Here is a 25,571-nt window from a genome sequence, read left to right as displayed (position 1 = left end):
GCCCCTTTTTATCAGTCACTTCTTTCTGTAATTGCAGTAACCTTGGGTGAATTACAATAGATAAGAATTATAATAAAGTGACCCAGCCATGGTTGATTGAAAAAATAAAATGAGCAACCTCCCGAGCTGACTGTTCTAATCTCGGCTGAATACTATGATGGTGCCAAAGAATTCTTCAGCTTGCTTTCTAAGCATGATTTACTTTGGAGCCAGACTACCACTCCTAACAATTTTTTGGTATTTTATAATTTTTTTTTTTTGTGTACTTGAAAAAGATTGCTGAAATAAAGCTTTCTGATTTTATTTATTGAAAAGGCTCTCTGAAACTAAGCAGAAAGGGTGTTCAAATGCAAGTGCCCTTAGCAACTGGCTTGAAATGGGTGCTGCCTGAATCAAAAACTTTTTTTTTTTTATATGTTGGAAAAATTTACCTTTTTAATATACTTAAGAAAATTGTATTTCCTTTTTATAGAAATCATGATTATTTAAAAAAATAAATAAATAAATAAATAAAAAAAAAAAACACACTAGGGGTCCCAATACCAACCAGAACATAATCTTGTCAGGATGCAGTGTCCTCTCTGTCCCAGCTAAAGCACGGACATGGACAAAGTACAAAAAGAGACTAGCATTCCTCTGTGCTCACTCCAGTCCTGTCAGACTCCTGTCTGAAAACAGAGAAGACAGGGTTACAGAGCAGCCTGCAGTGATTTGATTGAGACCCAGTACAGCACAGCAGATTCAGGGAGGTGGTGACTGAGTGGTGGATGTCAGAATGAAAGAGCAGCAAAACAGGGATTTGTGAGCCAAATACAAAAGCTAGACACATGTAAAAAAAAAAACCTGTAAAGAATGGATGACCTAGTAAGTAATATATCAATTTTTTCTTCTTTGATATGACAGATATGCTTTAAGTAATAGGTCACTCCCTTATTATACTTATTATTTATTTATTTTTTTTCTGTAAGCATAATTATAGTTTAAAAAATTGTCGGAACAGTGCTTTGGGTCACCGGGAATGCCTACCTCTGCTTCTCCTCATAGGAATGCTGCTTGCTACAACATTTGTTTTTGACATCCCATTTGTAGCCACATACGCTTTAATTGGATATAGCACCAGACCTCTGGACCATTTGACACACATATATATGCCATCTGGTGTGGATCTTTCTATCCAGCGCCTGCAAACCAGATGGCAAAAATGCCGTAGGCCACATATACATGCACAAGGACTGACAGGAGAAAATGTGGTATGGTGTAGCCCTACCACAGGAGGATTGGAGCATTTCAATTCTTTACCTCAATGGGCTGTTGACAACTGTGCCAGATCCTCCTTTCCAGCTAATAAAATTCAGGTCATGAAACTTTAGGGTGTATTCATGCGGGGAATTTCCGCCTCAAATTGAAGCCCATAGACTTCTATGGGATTCCGCACTCCCATTCACACTTCTGAAATTCCGCAAGCGGAATTTCAGAAGTGTGGATGGGAGGGCGGAATCTCATAGAAGTCTATGGGCTTTAATTTGAGGAGGAAATTCTGCCGTGTGAATAGACCCTAATTCTTGCGCTAAATCTCAACTAGTATATTAGAAGAGCCTGTGGTAACTATTTGTTTGCCAGGAGTCCATTCAGGATCTTTATAAAAATGTATTTTGTTTATGTTAAATGTGCGTTGTCACCAACCTTCTTTTTTTTTTTTTTTCTGTTGTAGTACTTATGTACTACAACATATCTCTAATATAGATTCATTATAATTTTTTTCATTAAAATAGTTTATTTTACACTTGAAAACCGGCCACTAGGGGGTCTCCCTCCTAGTGGCTGGCTGCAGCCTGCCGTGACGTCACGACTGAATTAGGACCGATGCCAATCAGACAGGTTGGACCGAGCGCAGTGAATGCCGGGGCTGCACGCATTGGCTGCTTGGATTCGAATGCACCCCGTCCCCGGCATGTACAGTGGAGTGGAGACAGCGCGCGTGCACACACTATATCAGTGCCGCGCTGATGCTCCCTCCATTAGCACTGTACATGCCTTTTTAGGGTTTTAGTCTGATCTGAGGTCTTGAGTTATTTTTGGAAACTATAAAATAAAAACATATATTTTATCAAGGAGGAGAGGTGAGGGCGTAAGCCGGCTTTTGGGCAGAGGTATACAGAGGAGCACAGGATGAGCCATTTGTAAGGTAGACATTTTTTATTTTTTTTTGCAGGCAGGGGGTTAGGGATAGGTTAGTAATAGGTAGGGACAGAACAAAAAAAAACAGATGGTGGGAGCTACTCTTTAAGGACTTCGTGAACATCACCATTCAAGCTTGGTCTAAAAGCTGGGTAACATTATTTTTAAGCCGTAGAAATATGCAGTCGGCACTCGCCATGTTTTTCTGTCTTCAGATCTTTATTAGCATATACTTACGTATACATATGACAGGACAGGAGACGGTGCATGGAATAGGGGGGGTACCACCAGGCTACAGCACTGTTTCGCTCTTTACAGAGCTTCAACGGGCCATTTTTTTTAAGCCACCCCCTTTAGAACTCGTACACACAGGAGTTCCACTGCAGGAGCAGACTATGTAGATTTTATCTTGTGATATCAGGAAAGCCTCTCTAATAGTAAAGGAAAGGCTTTCCTGCTCACCACATCTAGTATTATCTTTCTAAATCCTCCTTGTGATTTAGAATTGTAATGCCAAGGTCAGACCAGCTAAATTTAATCTTGGTGTGTGGAACTTGTTATACGGAGGGCATATACGATGACTTTAATTTTTTGTTGTGTCTAGACATTACCATTACTGAAAGCATTTATCTACAGGTTCTATAAACGTCCACGTATTGATCTCTGAAGGGATTGTGAATGTTATAAACAAAAACTCGTCTGAAAGGATTTTTATGCATTGAATGGTTAAATTCTTAAATCTTATTTTTGAACAGGTTTAAACATATTCCCCTCAGGGGCCTGCACCTACCTTGACATCGAGGGCTTTGCATGAACAGCATAGCACTGTAAGCTATTCCTGAAAAACGTATTAAAGGAGTTGTTTAGTGGGGGAAAAAAAAAAAAAAAAACCATATGTGCCCATACTGCATAATAAAAAAAAAAAAAAAAAAAATCTACTTACCTCCCAAGTAGCCTTTGGTATCTGTTGTTGCTGCAGCACTTCACGCCACTTCACATCGCCACTTGTCAATCGTGCTCAGTGGGTCATCGCTGTGACCAGTAATTGGTGGGATGTGACGTCTGCAGCTCTCAAAGTGCTGCGGCGGCTGAGACTGGACACCAATGCTAGAGGTTAAAGGGGAGTAGCTTCTTTTTATTATGGGCACAAATGTTAAATAAAACTTTTCACTGGACATCCCCTTTAATGTCAGAGGGAGTTATATAAACAGCGTCAAATATCAATCTCAGCTATGTATGCCTTCCCAAACGTCTCTGGCAGCCATAAGCAGACTGGGAGAGGGGTGGGCCTGAATCTTCAAGAGTTTATCCAGGAATAGAAAAGCAGAGCTAATTTCTGTGAAAAACCGCTTCACGTCTGTTTCCAGGTTGTGTGTGTCCTATTATAACTGGCTCCATTCAATTTAATGGGACTGAACTGCAGAACCACACCCAGCCACATTTCAACCACATTTGAAAGAAATTAGCTCTGTTTTTCTATTCCTGGATAACCCCTTTTTAATATGGATGCAGTCAAAGTGGTCAGACCTACATTTGTCAGACTTGTAGATATGCAATAAATGTCCTCGATAGGAATGCCCCTTTTAAGGGTTTATTAACAAATACAGTTTCCTGCACATATTTGTTGCGCAGGATTTGAAGCTGTGTGCAGTCGTTTAATTTACATTGAACTGTGCAGGATACTGTACGTGTGAATACACCCTAAGTTTATGTTCACACGAGCGGACCCACAGCGTATTTTACGCTGCAGATCCACCGCTGAAGGACCGCTGCTTGGTGGCTCTACATGTGCCTGCTCGGTGTGGCAATACGCCGCTATGAGCAGACACACTGAAGTGATGTGCGAGTAGCCGCGCATGCGCGGTTTACTCGCACACATTGCGGCTGCTCTCCCTGCTCCACGAGCTAGGCTGAGAGCTGCCGCAATGTGCGAGTATACTTTGCATGTCCCCTGCCCCTCGCACATCTCAGTGTGTCTGCTCTGAGCAGGCACATGTAAAGCCACAATGTAGGGGTCGTTCACACAAGCAGATCTGCAGTGTAAAATATACTGTGGATCCGCTGGTGTGAAAGAACCCTAAGGGTACGTTCTCGTGGGCGGATTTTTGCAGCGTATTTAGCTGCGGATCCGCTGGTGAAGGCCCAACTGTATGCTGGCTTTATATGTGCCTGCTGGTATCGGCAATATTCCGCTACGAGCAGACACAGTGCAGCGATGTGCGCAGCTTACTCGCACATCGCGACCGCTCTCCCTGCTCTGAGCTAGGCAGAGAGCTCCCGCAATGTGCGAGTACACTGCGACTCGCACATCGCAGTGTGCCTGCTGGTAGCGGCTTATTGCCGCTCCGAGCAGGCACATGTAATGGCAGCATATAGAGGTCCTTTAGCGGTGGATCCGCAGCGAAATGTGCTGTAAATCCGCATATGTGAACGTACCCTAAGGGTACATTTACACGTGCGGATTTTCGTAGCGTATTTCGCTGCGGATCCGCCGCTGAAGGACCTTTATATGCTGCCATTACATGTGCCTGCTTGGAGTGACAATACGCCGCTACCAGCAGGCACATTGCGATGGGCGAGTCGCCGCACACATGCGCAGTATACTCGCACATTGCGGCAGCTCTCTGCCTGGCTCATTGAGCAGAAGGAGCGTCCGCAATGTTTGCGAGTACACCGCGCATGCCCGGCAACTCTCACATCGCAGTGTGTCTGCTCGGAGCGGCGTATTGCCGCTCCGAGCAGGCACATATAAAGGCAGCATATAGGAAGTCCTTCAGCGGTGGATCCACAGCGAAATACGTACCCCAAGTGAAGATTTGCAGATTTGTTGCCAAAATTCCTGTGGTCAAATATCTTTTCCATACATATAACCCGGGATTGTTTTGGTGGCAAACACATGCATTTCTGCAAGCCCTGTTCAGAAAAATCGGACAGTATATGGAAATATTTGCAGCAAGTGTAAATACGCGTGATTTCAATCATTCATCATGTTCACTAATGCACTGAAGGTTTCTTATATTTAGCTTTGTAGAAGATTTCAACCTCTTATGTCGTAAAAGTTGTTGTTGTTGTTGTTGTTGTTTGTTTTTGTCTTTTATTTTTTTGTTCTGAAGGGTGTTGTCTGTACAGGTATTAGAGGGTTCTGCAAACTGGATGTTTTCTTCAGAATGGAGTTGAGATTGGTTAGCTAAGCTTTTCGGTTGAGGAGGAGGGAGGAAATGTGTAGCTATAAAAATTTTATTTGTATGTTTTATTTTGTTTTATAGTATTCAGTCTTTCTGTTCTGGACAACAAAGGATTTGGCGGCACATTTGCCTTCTCCTGAAATGTCATTTGATGATATCTCCTTTTGCTGACTGCGGGCTCCTCTCCGTAATAGGCCAGTTGTACGCCTTCCAATCGCTTTAAGTCGTTGCCAGATTTCAGCATATGCTTCTTATTTCTACGGGCTCTTGTTCAGTCCTGTGTAACATGGTTTAACCTCTCTGGAAGCAGATGAGTTAATGCTGCTGGATGGCGCTCTGTGTCTCTGTAATCTGCTGCTCCTCAACGTTTTTTCTTCTCTGGTTTCATTCTATTGTCGCTGAAATAATAAAAGTGCGTCAGTACGACTCAGCCGGCTTGGCATCCTACCCAGAGAGGTTTAGAATAATCTGAAGGTCTCATCATTACAATAGTGTGTGGTTCTTTCTTCATTGTTGAAGAATTTTTGGTGAAATTTTTATGGCACATCAAATTCTATACGGTGTGATTTTTCGTTTTGGATACATACAGTCAAGTCCATAAATATTGGGACATCGACACAATTCTAACATTTTTGGCTCTATAAATCGCCACAATGGATTGGAAATGAAACAAGATGTGCTTTAACTGCAGATTGTCAGCTTTAATTTGCGGGTATTTACATCCAAATCAGGTGAACAGTGTAGGAATTACAACAGTTTGCATATGTGCCTCCCAATTAAGGGACCAAAAGTAATGGGACAATTGGCTTCTCAGCTGGTCCATGGCCAGGTGTGTGTTGTTCCCTCATTATCCCAATTACAATGAGCACATAAAAGGCCAGAGTTCATTTTAAGTATGCTATTTGCATTTGGAATCTGTTGCTGTCAACTATCAGTGAAGCAAGCAATCATTAGGCTGAAAAAACAAACCCATCAGAGAGAGAACCAAAACAACTGTTTGGAACGTTCTTAAAAAGAAGGAATGCAGCTGTGAGGTCAGCAACACCAAAAGACCCGGAAGACCAAGGGAAACTGATGGTGACTGTATAATTCTTTCCCTGGTGAAGAAAACATCCTTCACAACAGTTGGCCAGATGAACACTACAGGTAGGTGTATGTGTGTCAGAGTCAATAATCAAGAGAATACTTCATCAGAGTGAATACAGAGGGTTCACCACAAGGTGGAAACCATTGGTGAGCCTCAAAAACAGGAAGGCCAGATTACAGTTTGCCAAACAACATTTAAAAAAAGCCTTCACAGTTCTGGAACAACATCCTATGGGCAGATGAGACCAAGATCTACTTGTACCAGAGTGATGGGAAGAGAAGAGTATGGGGAAGGACAGGAACCGCTCATGATCCTGTGGTGGCTCAGTACAGGGTGGTGTACCCCCCCCCCCCAATGTAAATAGGTTATATATTGTGTATTGTACCGTTGCTAAATAAATCCATGTGATTGTTACCCAGGAGGTACTAGTGACCAGCTGACTCCAGAAGTGACCTATGGGCTCCCTGCTAGACTCTCCCATAGAATCCTGGGAGGAGCTAGCCTCTTTTTCTTTTGCAATAAGTCTTTGCTGAGGTCAGTTTTGTCTATAGTGTGTGTGTGTGTGTGTGTGTGTGTCCAGTCCTGAAGCCTCAAGTCAAGTGCAAGAAAGCTGAAGTCACTGTCCTGTCAGTCAAGTCTCCTGTTAACTCAGCGGGGCCTGCACTAAATTCTCCTTCCTGTCTACTACAAGTCCCAGCAAACCTGCGAGGTCACTGGTCACCTCCTTGGGCCCTGGCTGTACTGCATGGACTGTAACAACTGTCTACCCTCAGTAAAGCTACCATTGTCTGTATGTTGGCTTTGGTGTCTTCATTGCCCCCGTGCCTAGCCCAGGATCCAGCAGTATAACTTCGGGTGGTTAAGGCTAAACCACGCCCTGGCGTCATGAACACAAGGGGTTAATACCATTTGCCCCTAGGGTAACAACATCTGCCCTGCACCTCACACCCTGCCGCCATACCACAATCCTAAGCATACCACCTCATCAGTGAAGCATGGTGGTGGTGGTAGGGTCGTGGCGTGGGCATGTGTGACTGCCAATGGAACTGATTCTCTTGTATTTATTGATGATGTGACTGTTGACAAAAGCAGCAGGATGAATTCTGAAGTCTTTCGGGCAATATTATCTGCTCATATTCAGCATAATGCTTCAGAACTCATTGGACGGCGCTTCACAGTGCAGATGGACAATGACCCAAAGCAAACTGCAAGAGTTTTTTAAGGGAAATAAGTGGAATGTTATGCAATGGCAAAGTTAATCACCTGACCTGAATCCGATTTGAGCATTTCAATTTTTGAAGACAAAACTGAATGGAAAATGCTCCAAGAACAAGCAGGAACTGAAGACAATTGCAGTAGAAGCCTGGCACAGCATCACCAGGGATGAAACCCCACAATGTCTGGTGATGTCTAGGAGTTCCAGACATCAGGCTGTAATTCACTGCAAACTATTTGCAACAAAGTATTAAAAATCGAAAGTTTGATTTATGATTATTCTGTCCCATTACATTTGGTCCCTTAACAAGTGGGAGGCACATATGCAAACTGTTGTAATTCCTACACCGTTCACCTGATTTGGATATAAATACCCTAAAATTAAATCTGACAATCTGCAGTTAAAGCACATCTTGTTCATTTCATTTCAAATCCATTGTGGTGGTGTATAGAGCCAAAAATGTTACAATTGTATCGATGTCCCACTATTTATGGACCCGACTGTAAATCACTAGTGGTAAAGTCTACCGAGCTACATTCGTGCAAGGGTCAGTATGGCCTCTACTACTGTACTGTACTGAAAACAATTAGGAGGAAGCCAATACATGCAGGTTTTTATTTTATTTTTATTTTATTTTTATTTTTTTTCCCTTCCACCTTTTGTCTTAAAGCTTGATACAGAGGCCATGTTCACACGGCGGGAATTCCAATTGAAATGCGACAGAAAAATTCAGCTTGAAATTTCTTATGCAGCAGAGTACCATTGCTTTCAGTGAGACTCTGCTGCACCAGGCACTGCGGAATTTCAGCGACAGAGGTTTCTGCTATGGAAGTTCTGATTCCGGTGTCCGCTGAAAGAATGATCATGTTCATTGTTTTAGTGGAATCCACTCAGAAATGCATTGTGGTCCGTGAGTTCGGCGCATTTTTCAAGCAATCCTAAACATGCAAATTTGTGGAATTCCGCCCGCATGAACATGGCCTGATAGATGCGCAATTGCACATGCACCAAAAAACTGGCTTACAGGACTTTCACTACATTTGTTTTGTTTCAGACACTTAAAGGGGTTCTCCGGTGCTTACATATCTTTTGGATAGGGGATAAGATGCCTGATCGCGGGAGTCCCGCCGCTGGGGACCCCCGGGATCTTGCATGCGGCACCCTGTTTGTAATCCTGATTACAGATGACCACCGGGCCGGCGGCGTGCGATGTCACGCCTCCGCCCCCGTGTTGTTATGCTCCGCCCCTCAATGCAAGCCTACGGGAGGGTGATAAAGGGATACTCTTGTGGAATTTTTTATTTTATTTGGTTAAATCAACCGGTGCCAGAAAGTTAAACAGATTTGTAAATTACTTCTGTTTAAAAAAAATCGTAATCCTTTCAGTACTTATCAGCTGCTGTATGCTACAGAGGAAGCTTTCTTTTTGAATTTGTTTTCTGTCTGACCACAGTGCTCTCTGCTGACACCTCTGTCCACTTCAGGAACTTTCTAGAGCAGGAGAAAATCCCCATAGCGAACCTGGACAGTTCTTGACACGGACAGAGGTGTCAGCAGAGAGCACTGTGGTCAGACAGAAAAGAAATTCAAAAAGAAAAGAACTTCCTCTGGAACATACAGCAGCTGATAAGTACTGGAAGGATTAAGATATTTTAATAGAAGTATTTTACAAATCTGTTTAACTTTCTGGCACCAGTTGATTTAAAAAAAAAAAAAAAAAAAGAGTGCGATATAGATACAGTGACCCCCTGACCTACGATGGCCCCGACATACGATAATTTCAACATGCGATGTGTCTGCAAAAGGAAACTGGACGGATTTTCTATAGTTTAAACTGTGCCTTATTGCGTGCATTCCCAGGGTCTTTTACCTGGGGAAGTACTGGTCTTGTTTGTCCAATAATTCCCATTTAAAAGGCCCTCCTGTTCTAGTATTTGTCTGGATTTTTATTTTATATAATATATATTTATTTATTATATAATTTTTTTTATTTTTTTTAACTTTATTAACTTCCTAAAAGAGCATTACAAATTCACTTCTGCTGTAAGAACAATTTTAAACAGATTGATGTGCTACATGAATATAATTATTATTACTTTTAATTGTTTTACAATGAGAATTTCTTTGCTAGTGAATGATTCTTCTATGATCAAAGATTGCCATGAATTCCTATGCATTTCTTTTTTACGATCTTACCGTTGTATTGTGCATTAGGCGTCGTTCACCTGTTTGTTTTTCTATGTGCTTACTCTTTGACAGATCTGACCCCGGTTTAGTTTACCTTCTTTAGGAAGAAGGGCAAGTGTATTGATATTGTTGTTCCCATGACAGGATAAATATTTGACATGAAAGCCACAAGTTTCATTGTGTACATTACTAGTGCAAATATATAAGGCTCACTCTACAGAACTATTGTGAATGGGGGTAATAAACTTGTGGGCCTTTAGAATGTGTTTTATGGGCCTAAGCATTGGGGCCATATCCATAGGATGGGTGTTAGTTTACTGAGGGGACACAGCAGTCTGGCGTCTAGCCAAACTGGGCACCATTCTTGCCCATAACCAGTATCTGGCATTGCAGAACTGTGGGACAAGAATGGCCCTGTGTGGTAAGAATAACACCAGATGCTTTGTGCATGCTTTCCTGTTCTTGTGTGCCTGGTTGAACATTCCTGTAATATCTTAGCTACTAGCCATCATTGCCAACACTTCAGACAAGAAAAGTGCTTACATAATGTCTGTATGGGCGTTGGCATGGATGTTTGTGCCCCAGTCTACCATTATCTCCATTGCAAGGCTTTTTTATTTTTTGCAATCGGATGATTATAGAGTATGTCATGGTGCCATGCTCCACAGCCTTGGAGCTGGTTATTTTCCATTTCTGGCAATGTCTTCCTAGGCGTTCAGCTTATTAGGTAAGCACTCGTTGTTGTTGCCAGATTAGTGCAATGTATTTGTGCCGGTAGATGAAGGATTCAGTGTTCCCTTTTCTAGTGTGCTCAGGAGTCTTGCATGGAAAGGTTTTAATAAAATCTCAATTGCTCTGGGTGAGTGACCCCACGACGTTGCAGTCTTGTATAGCAATACAGATTAGTTGTGGAGCTCCCTCTGTAGGACTCAATCTGTTCCCATGGCTATTGATTCGCTAGAGTAGAAGGCTTGTGGCTTTTACTGTTTACCCATCTGATCCAGAGCATTTATCCAACATGAAGGTGATCACAACGGGAGATAATCTTAGTTATCTGTGTCCTGTTGACTACACACCGCGTCATGGATTCAGCTGGGCTTTGTGTGTGGCTCTGTTCTGTGTGATTTCACTGCATATTGGTCTCTTTTTGAAAGGCTGGATTTACACAAAGCAAAATGGAAGGTAGTAACTTCTGAAATACGTGTTTTAGAAGCACATTGTAGCCCCCATTCATTTAGCGAATGGACACTTTAGTTGTCAGCAAGATAGAGCTAGATCCAAAACACAGAAGGCATGCTAATTTTTCCATAGAAACTTTTTTCCCCCCCTTTATTATGTATCATGCCTGGTGTTAGTTTACTACTAGTTATGCAGAATACTGACCTAACTTCTCAGGTATGAATGAGGCCTATACAGTGATCCCTCAACTTACAATGGCCTCCACATACAATAGTTTCAACATTCAATGGTCTTTTCTGGACCATCGTAAGTTGAAACCAGACTCAACATACAATGCTACAGACAGTCCAGATCTGTGAAACGTGTCAATGGCCTGAAGAACCGACCAATCAGAATGGGCATTCACTGGTAATATCCCTGTATTACTGAAGTGTATGCACTGACTGATGTCTGATGGCGCCCCCTACAGTACAGGGAGGTATTACATGTTCTGTACACTTTACCTGTGCCAGGGTTAGCTGCTCCTTTGGACACCAGGTGAGGGCGACTCCATTACTTTTTTTTGGAGATTGTGTACTGTACAGGACCCTGAAGAAGATCCTGTCCTCTACATAGACCAGTGTTTCCCAAGCAGGGTGCCCCCAGCTGTTGCAAAACTACAACTCCCAGCATGCCCGGACAGCCTTTGGCTGTGTCCGGGCATGCTGGGAGTTGTAGTTTTTGCAACAGCTGGAGGCTCCCTGCTTGGGAAATACTGACATAGACAGTGATTACAGCTCCCAGCAGATCTTTCTTACTTTTATATGGAAGGACTTGCTTTATCTATATTAGTTATCTACTTATTTTTCTTTAATCCTCACTTTTTCCTATTTTTGGATGACATTTTGGTGCCTATAGAACCAATTACCAGGTTTCCATAGAGTTCTGGTCTCAACATACAATGGTTTCAACATACAATGGTTGTCCTGGAACCAATTAATATTGTAACTTGAGGGTCCACTGTATTGATGGTGTGATATAATTTTAATATGATACATTTTTATTCTTACTGTTTACACTGATTTTGAGCGTTTGCTCCTTAAGGCCACTTTCATGGCACCATAGGGGTATTTTTGTGTTACGTTCTATCTGCAAGTAGTGGCCTGACTTTATATTACAACAATAACTCTATTAAAGGGTTTGTGCCCATACACTCATTAGTTTGGAAAACTACCACTTTAGTTATTGAGCCACAGTCATTAGTGGGTCCAGAATGAAGGAAATGTACAAGTCCTTTCTTTTTATATTTTTCATTCCTTTTGAATCCACCTTTTGGTTATTTTCTAAAATTCTGCAGTGTTCAATACCAGCCTAAGGGTATGTTCACATGCACATAATCCGCTAGTGGGATTTCTGATGGGGAAAACCCGAAGTGGATTATGTTGCTACCCATTGATCTATGGATTATGTATTTGTGATCATACCCTACAGGAGTTTTTAAAAACCAATACAATTGATAGTACTCAAAATGAGAACTGCAAAGGCATAGTTTACGCTCCCCTCTGTGCTAAAATTAACAATTCTATAGAACCCACTCAGGTGGAACCAGCACATTTGTACATTACATGGGTGGCGGGCACTGGTTTCCTAAAGGGTTGTCTTTTTGAGTCATTCGGTGTGCTTCCAGCTGTTACAAAACTTTCCAGCATGCCTGGACAACCCTTCAACTTTGTGGATATGGTAGGGGCGACAGGCTAGACCCCCAAGGTTTACATGCACCTAGTATTCCCATTGATGTGCTGTTTCCACGTGTAATAAGAGCTCCTGTTGTCCATGCTTTGGTTTTTGCCAGATTGCCCAGTGTGCCCACATTACTGGGAGCGGTGTCAGCCTTTCAGTTTCTTAGTAAAGTATACCCATACTAAAGTGAATGGTTTTAACTGCAGTGGACATAATGGTTCTATTGAACGCTGGATTATGTAGTATTTTTCATGGTAAGTCTCAGCGCACGTATTGCTTTGTGTACAATGTTACAGCTGCTTGGATGACTGGATGAGAGATGAAGTCCTACTCTTGTCCCGGTTACATAAGGTAAACAAGCTCTGTAGACTTTTCGCGCAATGAACACATAGTTGTATGCTCCAGGTCATGCAGGCCACATCCTATTGTTTTACCCTGTGACTTAGGGTAAACATTAGGACCTGCTCGGTGTGTATACTACTGTCCAGATAGCCAGTTAATCATTCATTCGCTCGAATGGCGCTAACAATAAAGATTTATGGAACAAAGACCTAATCTGCCGTATAGCTCATTGTGTATGCTCCTGATATGCAAACATTGTGCAAATATATAACACAGTAGTCTTGTTCTCTCGCCAGCGATTGTACCAACAATAAAACACCCTTGTTCCACTCCAGACTATTAACATGTGAGGTACTTTTAGACGTTCAAAGCTGAAGCTGGCCGCATATGTGCGTACACATGTCAGCAGATCTCGCCCATTATATTGACTCTGCTCTCCTCCTTTTTTATAGCGTGTAACATATCATTCTGGGGGGGATAGGGGAAGATGGGTGTCATTTTACAGAGGATCTTAGATGCCTTTTGTTGTTACATAAGCCAGGCCTCGACAAATGCCAGGTGTCAGGTCGCCATGGCGACTAAAATATTGGACGCTGATGCCTGCGATCTCATGGGCCTGTTCTATAGTATTAAGGTGTCACAGCCATCCCCTCCGCCGCCATCCAATGTGTGAGGAGGACAGTTGTAGGAGAGTCGTGAGCAGAGCATTCGGGGGGCAGGGATGCACAAGGACTACTTACTTCACATGACCGTGTGAGTGGATGGGAACACGCAGGTCAGTACTGCATGGTACATCAGCAGTGAAGCCACTGCCACCATCTTGGGCCTCTTGATATCGCTGTAACCATGTGTGTCATTCAGCTTTTCCAGACTCCTGAACTGCAGAGAAGCTTTTCTGCCATTCAAGAGTCTGGAAAAGCTGCATGGCCCATATGGTGACAGCCATGTTGGTTGCCATCCAGTTTTCCTAGGAATAGATGGAACCAATAAATCTTTTAACTGGACACTAACGACTGACACACAGAGGGAGGAGGGACTCTAAACACGGGGACACTAATGACTGATCACTTGACATCACATTGCGTGACGTGCGACATTCTGGCTCCTAGATTCAGAACACGTTTGTCAAGCCTTGACATAGGCTCCATCTTCACTGCTGGCCTCACCCCTTAAGGACAACCAGATTGCCCTTGTGTTTTTGTGCCAAATTTATCAAAAAGACGCACACCATATGATAAATTAGGCCCAAGTCCACTCGCCTTACCTAACCCATGCAAAAATGTTGTTGAAAGTAATTTTTCTAAAATGGCAAAATGATGTCCTAGGAGACTCTTTTTCCTAGGAATGTATACACCTTTTCCAGCCCACCTGAAGGCTGAACTAATTTACGCAGGATAAGTCATCAACTGCCGAGCCGAGAAGTTCGTGACGAATCGAATTTACTGTAAGTTCGCTCATCTCTAGTGATCACGCAGCAGCACCAGATGGCTCATTGGAGCTTCAGCCACATGTGAGGGCGGACGAATTGGAGATAGGTGGGGATATGGAGGTGGGAAGGAGGAGGGCAGCGTATTCTATTATAATTTGGGGAGTGAATAAGCAGACTGAATGTTGTATGAGGGCATTGTGGGAGATGTAGCCTTTCATACAATTTTTCATATTCACGGAATTCGGACGGCGATAGCGGCTGTATGGCTGAACCGATCGGCGGCATAATGAGCTCCATGGAGACATACATGCCTGGGCTATTTATTATGTTATTTTCATTTGTGGGGCATCAGTTTTTCCTTTTTTAAGCAATTTTGATCCATTTTTCTGTCAATTATGTTACAAAATTGACTTAGGATATGTTCACACGAGTGGATATGCGGTGAGTTTTCTGCCGTGGGTTTGCCCACAGTGGATTTTATGCGGCGGAATTTTCTTAGCAGTTTTCGTTGAATCCTCCATGGGAAAACATGAAGCATATCCGCCATGTGAACATACCCATGAAAGGGGGCATGTCTGTATTAAAAATTTTATTGAAAAAAAAAAAATGGCAGCTTTTTTTTCCCCAAAAACAGTGCCATACCTGTGCTCAGGTCGGATGTGGTATTACAAATCGTCTCCTTATACTTCCACGTAACCATGCACAAACTGAGCATCTGAGTGAGGATGTTTCTCATGTGTTATGTATTTTAACCTTTTATCATAAGTACAGTTCCCTGGAATGTAGGACACTCCCTAAAAATTAAGCCGCCTCTAAAGTAGGAGTCTAGATTTAGTAAGTTATAAATTCTACAAAAGTGCAATTCATCCAGATGATCTTTCAGCATTCGCCATTTTGTTACTCTACCACAGTATTTCCCAACCAGGGTGCCTCCAGCTGTTGCAAAACTACAGCTCCCAGCATGCCCGGACAGCCAACGGCTGTCCGGGCATGCTGGGAGTTGTAGTTTTGCAATAGCTAGAGGCACCCTGATTGGGAAACACTGCTCTACCAGTACATATAGCAATGTTTGGGCTGATTTATCGCTATCAAGACATCCCATTTTATGTGTCAGTGTGAGATGTTCCCTGACAATACACAGGCGTTCAGTCCCCTTCATGCAGATGTTTGTATGCCATCCGCTGCAATGGAGATGAGGGCAGCCTAATTTGGAAAAGTGATCTACACCTGGACATGAGATAAAGACTGGTGCCAATACTGACAGGTGTCCCCGTGCTGGGAGGGAGTCTCAGTCAGATGTTTTTATTGAGATAGAGATGAGATATATATTAAAAATAATATATATGTATTATTAAAATAAATACATGTATATACTCCCCCTTCCCTCTGTATTGATACTCCTACAGGTTACAGCTGAAATGAAGGTTCATAGTGCGTCTGCAGCTTCGGTAGTTGAAGTACTTCTTCAGCTGTGCAGTGTTGTCAGGAACGTATGTGCATCCAAACAGGAGTAACCTGGGTCACTAAGAGTTGAACATTTCCCAATTGGTTATGATAATCTTACATAAGGTTAGAGTCACATGTAGCAAATGTGTAGTAACTCGACAACTCCACTCTCCCGCACCTGCGCTCGGACGGGCCAGCAGCGCACCTGGCCGAATGGAATCAACAGAAAATAATGGAAATGTCCAGCGCTTAAGGGTGCAAAAAATTCTTCGGCTTTATTGAGTCATAAAAACATGCAGCATAGGGACAAGAACGCCGACGCGTTTCGGATCAGTGCGATCCTTAGTCATGGCCGTGACTAAGGATCGCACTGATCCGAAACGCGTCGGCGTTCTTGTCCCTATGCTGCGTGTTTTTATGACTCAATAAAGCCGAAGAATTTTTTGCACCCTTAAGCGCTGGACATTTCCATTATCACATGTAGCAAATACGCTTTGTATTTCAGTGCTAGCAAAGTCTATGGGTGTTTATTATTACTTATGTTGATAGAAGATACGGCACTCTCTGTCTAAGCGTGGGTGCACTGTTAGGGTCCCAACCCATGTAGATTCAAAGAAATAATAACATAGCACTCCACTTTGCGGTGAAAATAGTGGTAAATTTATTTTTGCAATCCAAAAATATGTGACGTTTCGGTCAAACATGACCTTCCTCAGACCTATATGAAATAGTATAACAACAGTATATAATATACATAAATAGAATCGTCCATCTGAATAGTTGGTTTAACAACAAAAGTTATTCACAGAGATCAGAACAGAACAAAATTGGGCTAATGCTACTCAGGGATGGGTGAAAGATATTGAGGCAAATCGTTTGCATACACATCATATTGCAACAAAGCGAATTCTTAGTAATCTATAGTAGCGGGTCTACAGAAATTTGCAGGTATCAAAGTGATCAAAATTCATAACATAACATCAATATTGCGTCAATAATATACGTAAATCAAAGATGGATGGCTAATCCTAGTACAAAAAAAGGGGGGAAGAACATAACATTACATCTAGGTGATGAAGTTTGCATGACCACTGTGGATGGCTGGGTGACTCACCGGATTGCTGCGGAGGAGAGGTGGAGTTAAGGAGAAGACGGTATCCTGTGACCGTGTGGCAGGTAAGTGGAAATGGCGACAGAAGTCGCATGTGGATGAAGTAGGAAATGAAATGTGGGCTTTAAATGGAGGAGCTGTAGTGCACTTCCGGTTCGTAGTACCGGAAGTGATGTAACTAGGGTCAAATCAGATTAGCCAAATCACGTGTGGCTGGGAACATGTTGGCTGATGAAATCTGTGGATCAGGAAGGGAGCGGCTATATGGGAGAGAAGGGCCGATTCGGTACATACCTAAAAGAAAAAAGGCGGCTGCTCCCTGTGCTCCGGACGATACTTGCGGTCACATGACCGGAAGTTCGGCATTTGGAACGCAACTATGCGTTCCACTGCGCTCAAAGGCGGAAGTGTGGGTATCAGCTGCAGGAGAAGGGGAAAAAGAGCCTGTGAGAGTGGCCAATGAAGTCAAAATGAATATGTAATAAATATGTAATAATTTATTACATATTCATTTTGACTTCATTGGCCACTCTCACAGGCTCTTTTTCCCCTTCTCCTGCAGCTGATACCCACACTTCCGCCTTTGAGCGCAGTGGAACGCATAGTTGCGTTCCAAATGCCGAACTTCCGGTCATGTGACCGCAAATATCGTCCGGAGCACAGGGAGCGGACGCCTTTTTTCTTTTAGGTATGTACCGAATCGGCCCTTCTCTCCCATATAGCCGCTCCCTTCCTGATCCACAGATTTCATCAGCCAACATGCTCCCAGCCACACGTGATTTGGCTAATCTGATTTGACCCTAGTTACATCACTTCCGGTACTACGAACCGGAAGTGCACTACAGCTCCTCCATTTAAAGCCCACATTTCATTTCCTACTTCATCCACATGCGACTTCTGTCGCCATTTCCACTTACCTGCCACACGGTCACAGGATACCGTCTTCTCCTTAACTCCACCTCTCCTCCGCAGCAATCCGTTGAGTCACCCAGCCATCCACAGTGGTCATGCAAACTTCATCACCTAGATGTAATGTTATGTTCTTCCCCCCCTTTTTTTGTACTAGGATTAGCCATCCATCTTTGATTTACGTATATTATTGACGCAATATTGATGTTATGTTATGAATTTTGATCACTTTGATACCTGCAAATTTCTGTAGACCCGCTACTATAGATTACTAAGAATTCGCTTTGTTGCAATATGATGTGTATGCAAACGATTTGCCTCAATATCTTTCACCCATCCCTGAGTAGCATTAGCCCAATTTTGTTCTGTTCTGATCTCTGTGAATAACTTTTGTTGTTAAACCAACTATTCAGATGGACGATTCTATTTATGTATATTATATACTGTTGTTATACTATTTCATATAGGTCTGAGGAAGGTCATGTTTGACCGAAACGTCACATATATTTTTGGATTGCAAAAATAAATTTACCACTATTTTCACCGCAAAGTGGAGTGCTATGTTATTATTTCTTTGTTTATTATTACTCTCATAGACTTTTCAAGCACAGAAATACGCAGCTGATTTTAAATTTAAAATCCGCTGTGTGTACATGATGTATGGCCCTTCCCTTAATGTGTTTGGTAGTCTTGTGACCCCGAAAGTGCACTTAAAGGGGTAATCCGCTCCTGGTCTCCAGTGATTTCCAGTCCGGCACCCTTGCATTCTGAATATTGATGTTCAGAATGCTGGCTGTCCTTGGCTTCGGGCAGCCTGGACGTCACACTTCGTGCTGGATTACAAGCCACCACAGCCGTCATGCCCCCTCCCATAGACATTAAAGGAGGGGGAGCATGATGACTACGGCTGCCCAAAGCCAAGCACAGCCGGCATTCTGAAAATAAATGTTCAGAACGCTGTGGTGCCAGGCCGGAGATCGTGGGGGTGGGGGGGGGGGTGGTATTGCGTAAGGCATCTGGTTATAACTTCTCATACAAGTCTGTTCAAAAATGGAGGGGGGGGGGGGGGGTGGCTGGCCAGCAAAGGAAGTAGACAGTGACACATACATAGGCTGCATGAGCCTTGTCATGAGAGTTTTCAGAAAAGGACCCTACACGTGTGGTATATATCAGAAAACCCACAGACTGGTATGCCAACGTATACCTCAGTGTAGCGCCACCGGATGCACTGATTTCAGTGTACCAAACACAGCACATTTTGAGTATATTGCTTTACTGGTTTTGTGTTAGTAGTGTATGTGTGTTTTTTTTGTATATATTTTTTTATTGTAGGCTGCTTGTGCTTTCCTATAGTCCATGTGACTGCTTTAATGCATATCTATGAATGTTCTTGAAGAAGCAATCCCAGCAAAAGTGATATTTTGTGGTCCCTCATCCACCTCTCTGGTGTACAATACAGTATAGGTAGGGTCTTTAGCGTTGCCTTTGTGGTGTCTCTGGGTGTGAAGGTGAGGTATATGGGGCAGATGTTGTAGCCCATGGACAGGTGGTATTAACCCCTAAGTGTTTGTTTGTGACGCCAGGGCGAAGTTTTCCCAGTAACCACACGAACTGTAGTACCACTATCCCAAGGCTAGGCAGGACAATGATAGTCCAAGACCAGGTCAGGGTTAACAGTAGCTTTACTGAGGTAGACAGATGGTATAGTCTTTACAGCTAGGCCAGGATCCCAGAGAGGTGGCCAGTAACAGAATGACCTCGCAGCTTGCTGAGACTTGTAGTGACTTTGACAGACTTTAGGACAGCCACGCTAACTATAATAGACTTCACTTGACTGTAGTGACAGCAGACATAGACAACTTGAATTACTGACATGTGGATGCTGGTTAGGCTTGAAGCCTCCAGATGTACAGGATCTAAGAGAAATATTATAATGGCTCCCCCTCTTATAAAGGGGAGCTGAGCCAGAAGCCCATAGGTCAAGCTGCAGGTCACCTGGTTAACTGGTGCTCTCTGGGTAACAAACACATCATGTGAACACATTATCATGTGACTAACTCAAAGGTCCTTAAAGGTCCTTTATGCATAACAGCATACATAATATATATTACTATTGGGGAGACACTGCAGGAGAGCCCCTAGGACACAGAGGAACTCAACCTGACAGGGCCTAGGTACTGTATGGGACTATATCCCATACTGGTACATCACACCTTTTATGAGCCAGTTATTGACTCCATTTTGGTCCTGACCATGATCATGGGATTAGCATGTGCTATTCATTTTACCCCTTTGCTCTTAGAGTGTCAGCATATTTCATGGCATTGTACAACAATTTTTCACCTTACAGATACTGGTATCCAGTGGGATGCTTGTGCGTGCACACAGACACACGGGTCAATAATATAGAAAGCCAGTATGTTTTAGATCATGTGAATAAACCCACAGGGACATGGGGGGGGGGTTAAATCCAGATTCAGTGCAGATGTATGATGTGACCATGTTGATGTAGGGAAACGGTACAAACTACTGTACTAAGCCACTGTATGGACTTCTATATTCATGTTTTATTCTGTTTTATTCTGTAATTGGCTTAATTTTTTTTTCTTCCCAAAGTGTAATTTGCATCATGTTACTTTTATAATTCTTACTTTAATTTTAGTTCAGAACATTAGATTTAGGCAAAAATGTTTTCTAGTAACATACTGTTAGTTGTCCAGTTGTGTTGGCTCTGTTGATCTATTAAAGTGAATCCTGTCAGCCGATCTGCATGCCATGAGCTGCTGACAAAAAATTATTACCTTTACGTAACAGGGTACTCTGTTGTTAGACATCTTATCCCCTATTCAAAAGGATGGGGGATATCTAGAGGCGGAGTACCCCTTTAAAAGAACGTTTTGGTTGAGCCTGAGGCAGCGGACATTCAACTGCCAGAACTCAATTAGATGAATGTCCATAGAGTGGATGAGCCCTAAAAGGTTTTGCCTTGTATTCAATTGTGCTAAAGGTCTATATTCAAACTAAATCTCCATCCACAGATTTAAAGGGGTGTTCAAATCAACTGGTTCCAAAAAGTTAGAGATTTGAAAATTACTTCTATTCAAACATCTTAATCCTTCCAGAACTTATCAGCTGCTGTATGCTCCACAGGAAGTTGTGTAGTTCTTTCCAGTCTGACCACAATGCTCTCTGATGACACTTTTGTCCATGTCAGGAACTGTCCAGAGTAGGAGCAAATCCCCATAGCAAACCTCCCCTGCACCGGACTGTTATTGACGTGGACAGAGGGGTCAGCAGAGAGCAGTGTGGTCAGACTGGAAAGAACTACACAACTTCCTCTGGAGCATACAGCCCTAAGTACTGGAAGGATTAGGATTTTTAAATAGATGTAATTTACAAATCTGTTGATTTAAAAATAAAAATTTCCCCCCACCGGATTGCCCCTCATGAGTATCTCTCATGATCTTGTTACATTTTATAATCCTCCCAGTTCACTGCCCCCATCATGATAAACCACCCCCTGCCTTTATTCTTTTTAGTCTGTTTAGTTTTCTACCTTGATATTGCTTTGTATTTTCTACTCAGTCTGTCAGATTCTCAGACGGGGAAGGGGTGTTACCCAGCAGTTGTGACATCATCTAATACCATATAGGGGAGAACTTCCTCCCTCCCTCCCTCCCTCTGCTACACACAGCCCAGAGCTGTTCAGTGGGAGATCAGCTATGATTGGCTAAGGCTGCCCCCCCCCCCCCCCCCTCCAGCACTCCATACTGAATTTCCTGCTTTTGGACTTCTGCCAGGCCAGCAGGAGTCCAAAGTCTGTGCAAAAGATTGGGGGGGGGGGGGGGAAGAGAGAAATGTGATCTGGACAAGTAGAGAGACATGTAGTGGCAGCTTTTTATTTTAAGCAAAGTACATTAGAAAGATTTATTTACCAAAAGGAGTACAAGAGCAATAATTAATTTTAATGAGTGCCCATTTAATGAGTGTCTGCTGCGGATTTGACACTGTAAATAATTGTATCTAAGTAGACGCAGCATCAAATCTGCAGCAAACCCTACAGCTGAACGTACCCTTAGTGCAGCAGTGGAAGACACAGCCAGTGGAATGGGTTCTATTTCCAAGATATTCATACAGTAGTGTGCACCAGTTTCTGCTTATTGACATTTGCTCACCTTTTGTAGGTTTACTCTTTCTATATTTACTCTTTATGGTTATTTTCAGTAGTCTTCTAAAAGCAGCTTTTGGGTAGGTTTAGGGGTTTTAATCATGAAGCAAACCTGGAATATTTCTTACAATCATTTCTAAAGTATTCTGCAGCTTGGATCCTCTCTGAAGATTTGGGAGTTGATTAGTTTGTTGCAGAGTTTTCAGCCAATGTATTTTGTATGGTATGAAACTTACATTACAGTTTGACTTTGTGCCCCTGTGCATTGGATCCTGTTGCTGGCAGCCTGGGTGCAGTGCTGTGATGGTGCCCGCAGTAGTCAGGTGACTGGTAGTGTTAGTGCAGCTGCTTGAAGCTCAAATCACTTGGAGACATTCTGTTTAATGTCACAGATTGCTTGTCACTTAGCGTGCCTGTTCCTGCTGCCCGGGCTCCGAAAACGGCTATGACTGCGTTCTGTGTGACTCGATGGGAATTACATTACTCTGGTCAATAGCTTTGATACTTATCAAGTGGATCGCTTCTAAGGTAGGAAATACATAGTAGGCTGCTTTAAGTTGCTAAACTGCCCTTTGTGACATCTACGGGAAAAGTCATGTGACTGGGCTTGTGACTTTATAGAGACGATGGCTCTGTATACTGTAGCTGCTAACAAGAAGTTTACATGAATTATAACAGTTACAGAGAACTAAAGGTCACTTAGCACTATATACTCTGGGATAGCGCCTGGATAAAACATTTACATGAAAAGATGGTCATAAAATGGCAATAACGCTAAGCGTGCCAGATGGTGAAATCCTGTAATAGAATATGTTTACATGGCAGCTTCTGTATGACACCACTTGGCACATTGCAGCTATGTAGACTTACTTAAAGCTGTCACAGTATAAGAGCCTGAGGTTACTGAGGTATAGCACCAATTAAAAGAGCACAGGTGTACCTATAGTACTTGTGTTTCTTAGGAAATGGGCGACCACCAGCACAGGTGAGGTTATTTCCCTTTCCACCTCTCCTGGTATTCTTGGTAGGTCTCTGTAGGGAAGGATTGTATATCCTTATCATACAGTCAAAGGGGTACTCCGCTGCTTAGCTTTTGGAACAAACTGTTCCGAACGCTGAAGCCGGCGTTGGGAGCTCGTGACTTCATAGCCCTTTCCCATAGACTTGTATTGAGGTGGTTGGGTGTGACATCATGAGGGACGGGGCTATGACGTCACGAGCTGCCAGCTTCAGCATTTGGAACAATTTGTTCCAATCGCTGAGCAATGGAGTACCCCTTTAATGACAAAGCAAAAACAGAATGTTGGAAGTCTTTGCTAATTTATTGAAAAAGTAGAACTAAAATATTGCAGTGACATAATTATTCAGACCCTTTGTTTAGTACTTAGTTGAAGCCCCTCAGTGACTACAGCTTCTTCTTGGGGATGATGACACAAGGTTTGCACATCCAGATTTCGGGATTTTATTGCAATCTTTTCTGTAGATGCCCTTTTAAGGTTTCTTTAGAAATTTGCGCTTGGGTTTGAGTCAGGGCATTGGCTGGGCCACTGAAGGACATTCATAGTTGTCTCTAAGCCACTCCCGTGTTGTCTTAGCTGTGGTCTAGGCCAAGGGTCATTGTCTTGTTAGAAGATCAGACCCTAGGGCTCTGGATCAGGTATTCCATGAGAAAATATATTAGTACTATGCTTTCATTCAGCTTTCACTCAACCCTTACCGGCCTCCTTGCCGTAGCCACTGATAAATAGTGTTGACCGGCATAGGCCATATTTGAATTCGCGAATATACGGACGAATATTCGTTTTATGAACTTTATAGCAAGTATACCAGTGTAACTTGATAGAAGCAGCAGAAGGGACGGATCAATATTCACGAATATTCGCCCGGCGTTCTCACACAGTAGTATTAGAGCCTTCTTTAGACCACACAAGCTGGAAGCAGAGAGGGATGATCACTGTGATGTGTACTGTGGGAAAAAAAAGCGAATATTCGTAATTTCGATTATATATAGTGCTATATTCGTGAATATGCGATATTCGCGAATAAAATTCAAATTGCGAATATTCGCAAGCAACACTACTGATAAACACCCCCACAGCATGTTTTTCACTGTACTGATGGTATTGAGCAGGGAATGAGTAGTGCCTGGTTTCCTCCAGACTTGACACCAAAAACTCTTGATTTTCTCAGAGCAGACAATCCTGTTTCTCAGTCACTCCTTCATGTGCCTTTTTGCAAACATGAGATGGGCTTTTATATGTATTTTACCTGGACACTGTCATAAAGTGCTGCAGTGATGGTTGACCTTTACACACAAGCTCTTTGGAACGCAGCCAGAGTTACCATTGGGATATTGGTCACCTCTCTTACCAAGATCCTTCACCCCCTATTTAGTTTGATATGGCAGCCAGCTCTAGGAAGAGTACCACAGTCATCTGTAATTCATTCTCGAACACTGTGGCAATTGTGGAAAATCCTAGTTTAAAACCGTCCAGAAATGGGGCCTTCACCCTGCCCCACCAAGCTGACGGATAGTTCTTCTGTTCATATTTGTGTATAGGGTGAGAACTAAAAGTTGGGCGGCTATCTCAGAGCCCTTATTCCTGATCACTTTTTAAACTAAAATGACATCTCTGTCCATTGTCAGTTCATTGGGTGGGGGTAATAAGCTTGGTTCAGTTTTGATGACTCTTTAAGATGTCCGTAATTGCCAAACCAGAGCGGTAGTGAGCTACATCCCACATACTCTGGCACTTTGTTGTTCTTACATACTGAGGTTGCTGACTAGGCCAAGGGATGACTATGAACACGATATCCGCCGACTCTAGCATCAGTAGCCTTCTTCAAGCTGACCAGGCATTTTGAAGCCACAGGAAGATGGGGAAGAACAGCTGTTTTGACACAATGTGTTTTTAAGTTTTTGGAACATATTTAAAGCTTATAATAAGTACTATGTTCCAAAAACGTAAAACACAGTTTCGCTTTAAAAAAAAAAAAATCTATTAACCTTAGTTAAAGCTTCTACTTAATACATTAGTAAAGTTCTCCACCTTTCCAAAAATTTAATATTAAGTTATTATAGGTACAGCAGTTCATTTATGACCGGATGTTGACTTTATTGAATGCACTACCCAAAAATGTAATCATAGTTATTTATCCAAAAGATTGCTTTCTTTTGCTTCTCTTTGTAGCCTCTTTAGTGAGCGGTTTCTTCTCAATATACTTCTACAAGGCCTATATGATTCTCCCCTGCAGACTGCCTTGTATCTGTTCTCCTCTCTTTCTCCAGCTGTCCTTCAAATATTCCCTCCCCTACCGACCCCTCACCCTCGTCCACTATCTGTGGAGTTCCTTTCACCTTATCTCTAAGAGTGGGTTCATACTACGGAATGTACAACTGGAAAAATTCTGTGCA

The 25,571-nt window shown here is 42.7% G+C and overlaps 1 protein-coding gene across 4 annotated transcripts in view; it reads left to right on the top strand.

The window, feature by feature from the left end:
• PDE7A (phosphodiesterase 7A) overlaps positions 1-25,571 on the top strand; it is a 93,717-nt gene that overhangs the window by 34,893 nt on the left and 33,253 nt on the right. The window contains exon 1 of one of the 4 annotated variants that reach the window (XM_056522045.1): positions 13,660-13,868. The exons of 2 other annotated variants lie outside the window; for them this stretch is intronic. Coding sequence is in view for 1 of the 2 variants with exons in the window: in XM_056522047.1 (XP_056378022.1) it covers positions 22,625-22,684 (60 nt within the window). In the remaining variant the exon portion in view is untranslated. Of the gene's footprint in view, positions 1-13,659; positions 13,869-22,294; positions 22,685-25,571 lie in introns of those variants that run through there. One more of the 4 variants, XM_056522047.1, reaches the window with a different exon arrangement.

This window comes from Hyla sarda, chromosome 5 (genome assembly GCF_029499605.1).
Source record: "Hyla sarda isolate aHylSar1 chromosome 5, aHylSar1.hap1, whole genome shotgun sequence".
In the NCBI taxonomy this organism is placed as follows: Eukaryota; Metazoa; Chordata; class Amphibia; order Anura; family Hylidae; genus Hyla; species Hyla sarda.
Note: the sequence above shows the minus strand (reverse complement) of the source record. Positions and strands in the feature narration are given on the sequence as shown.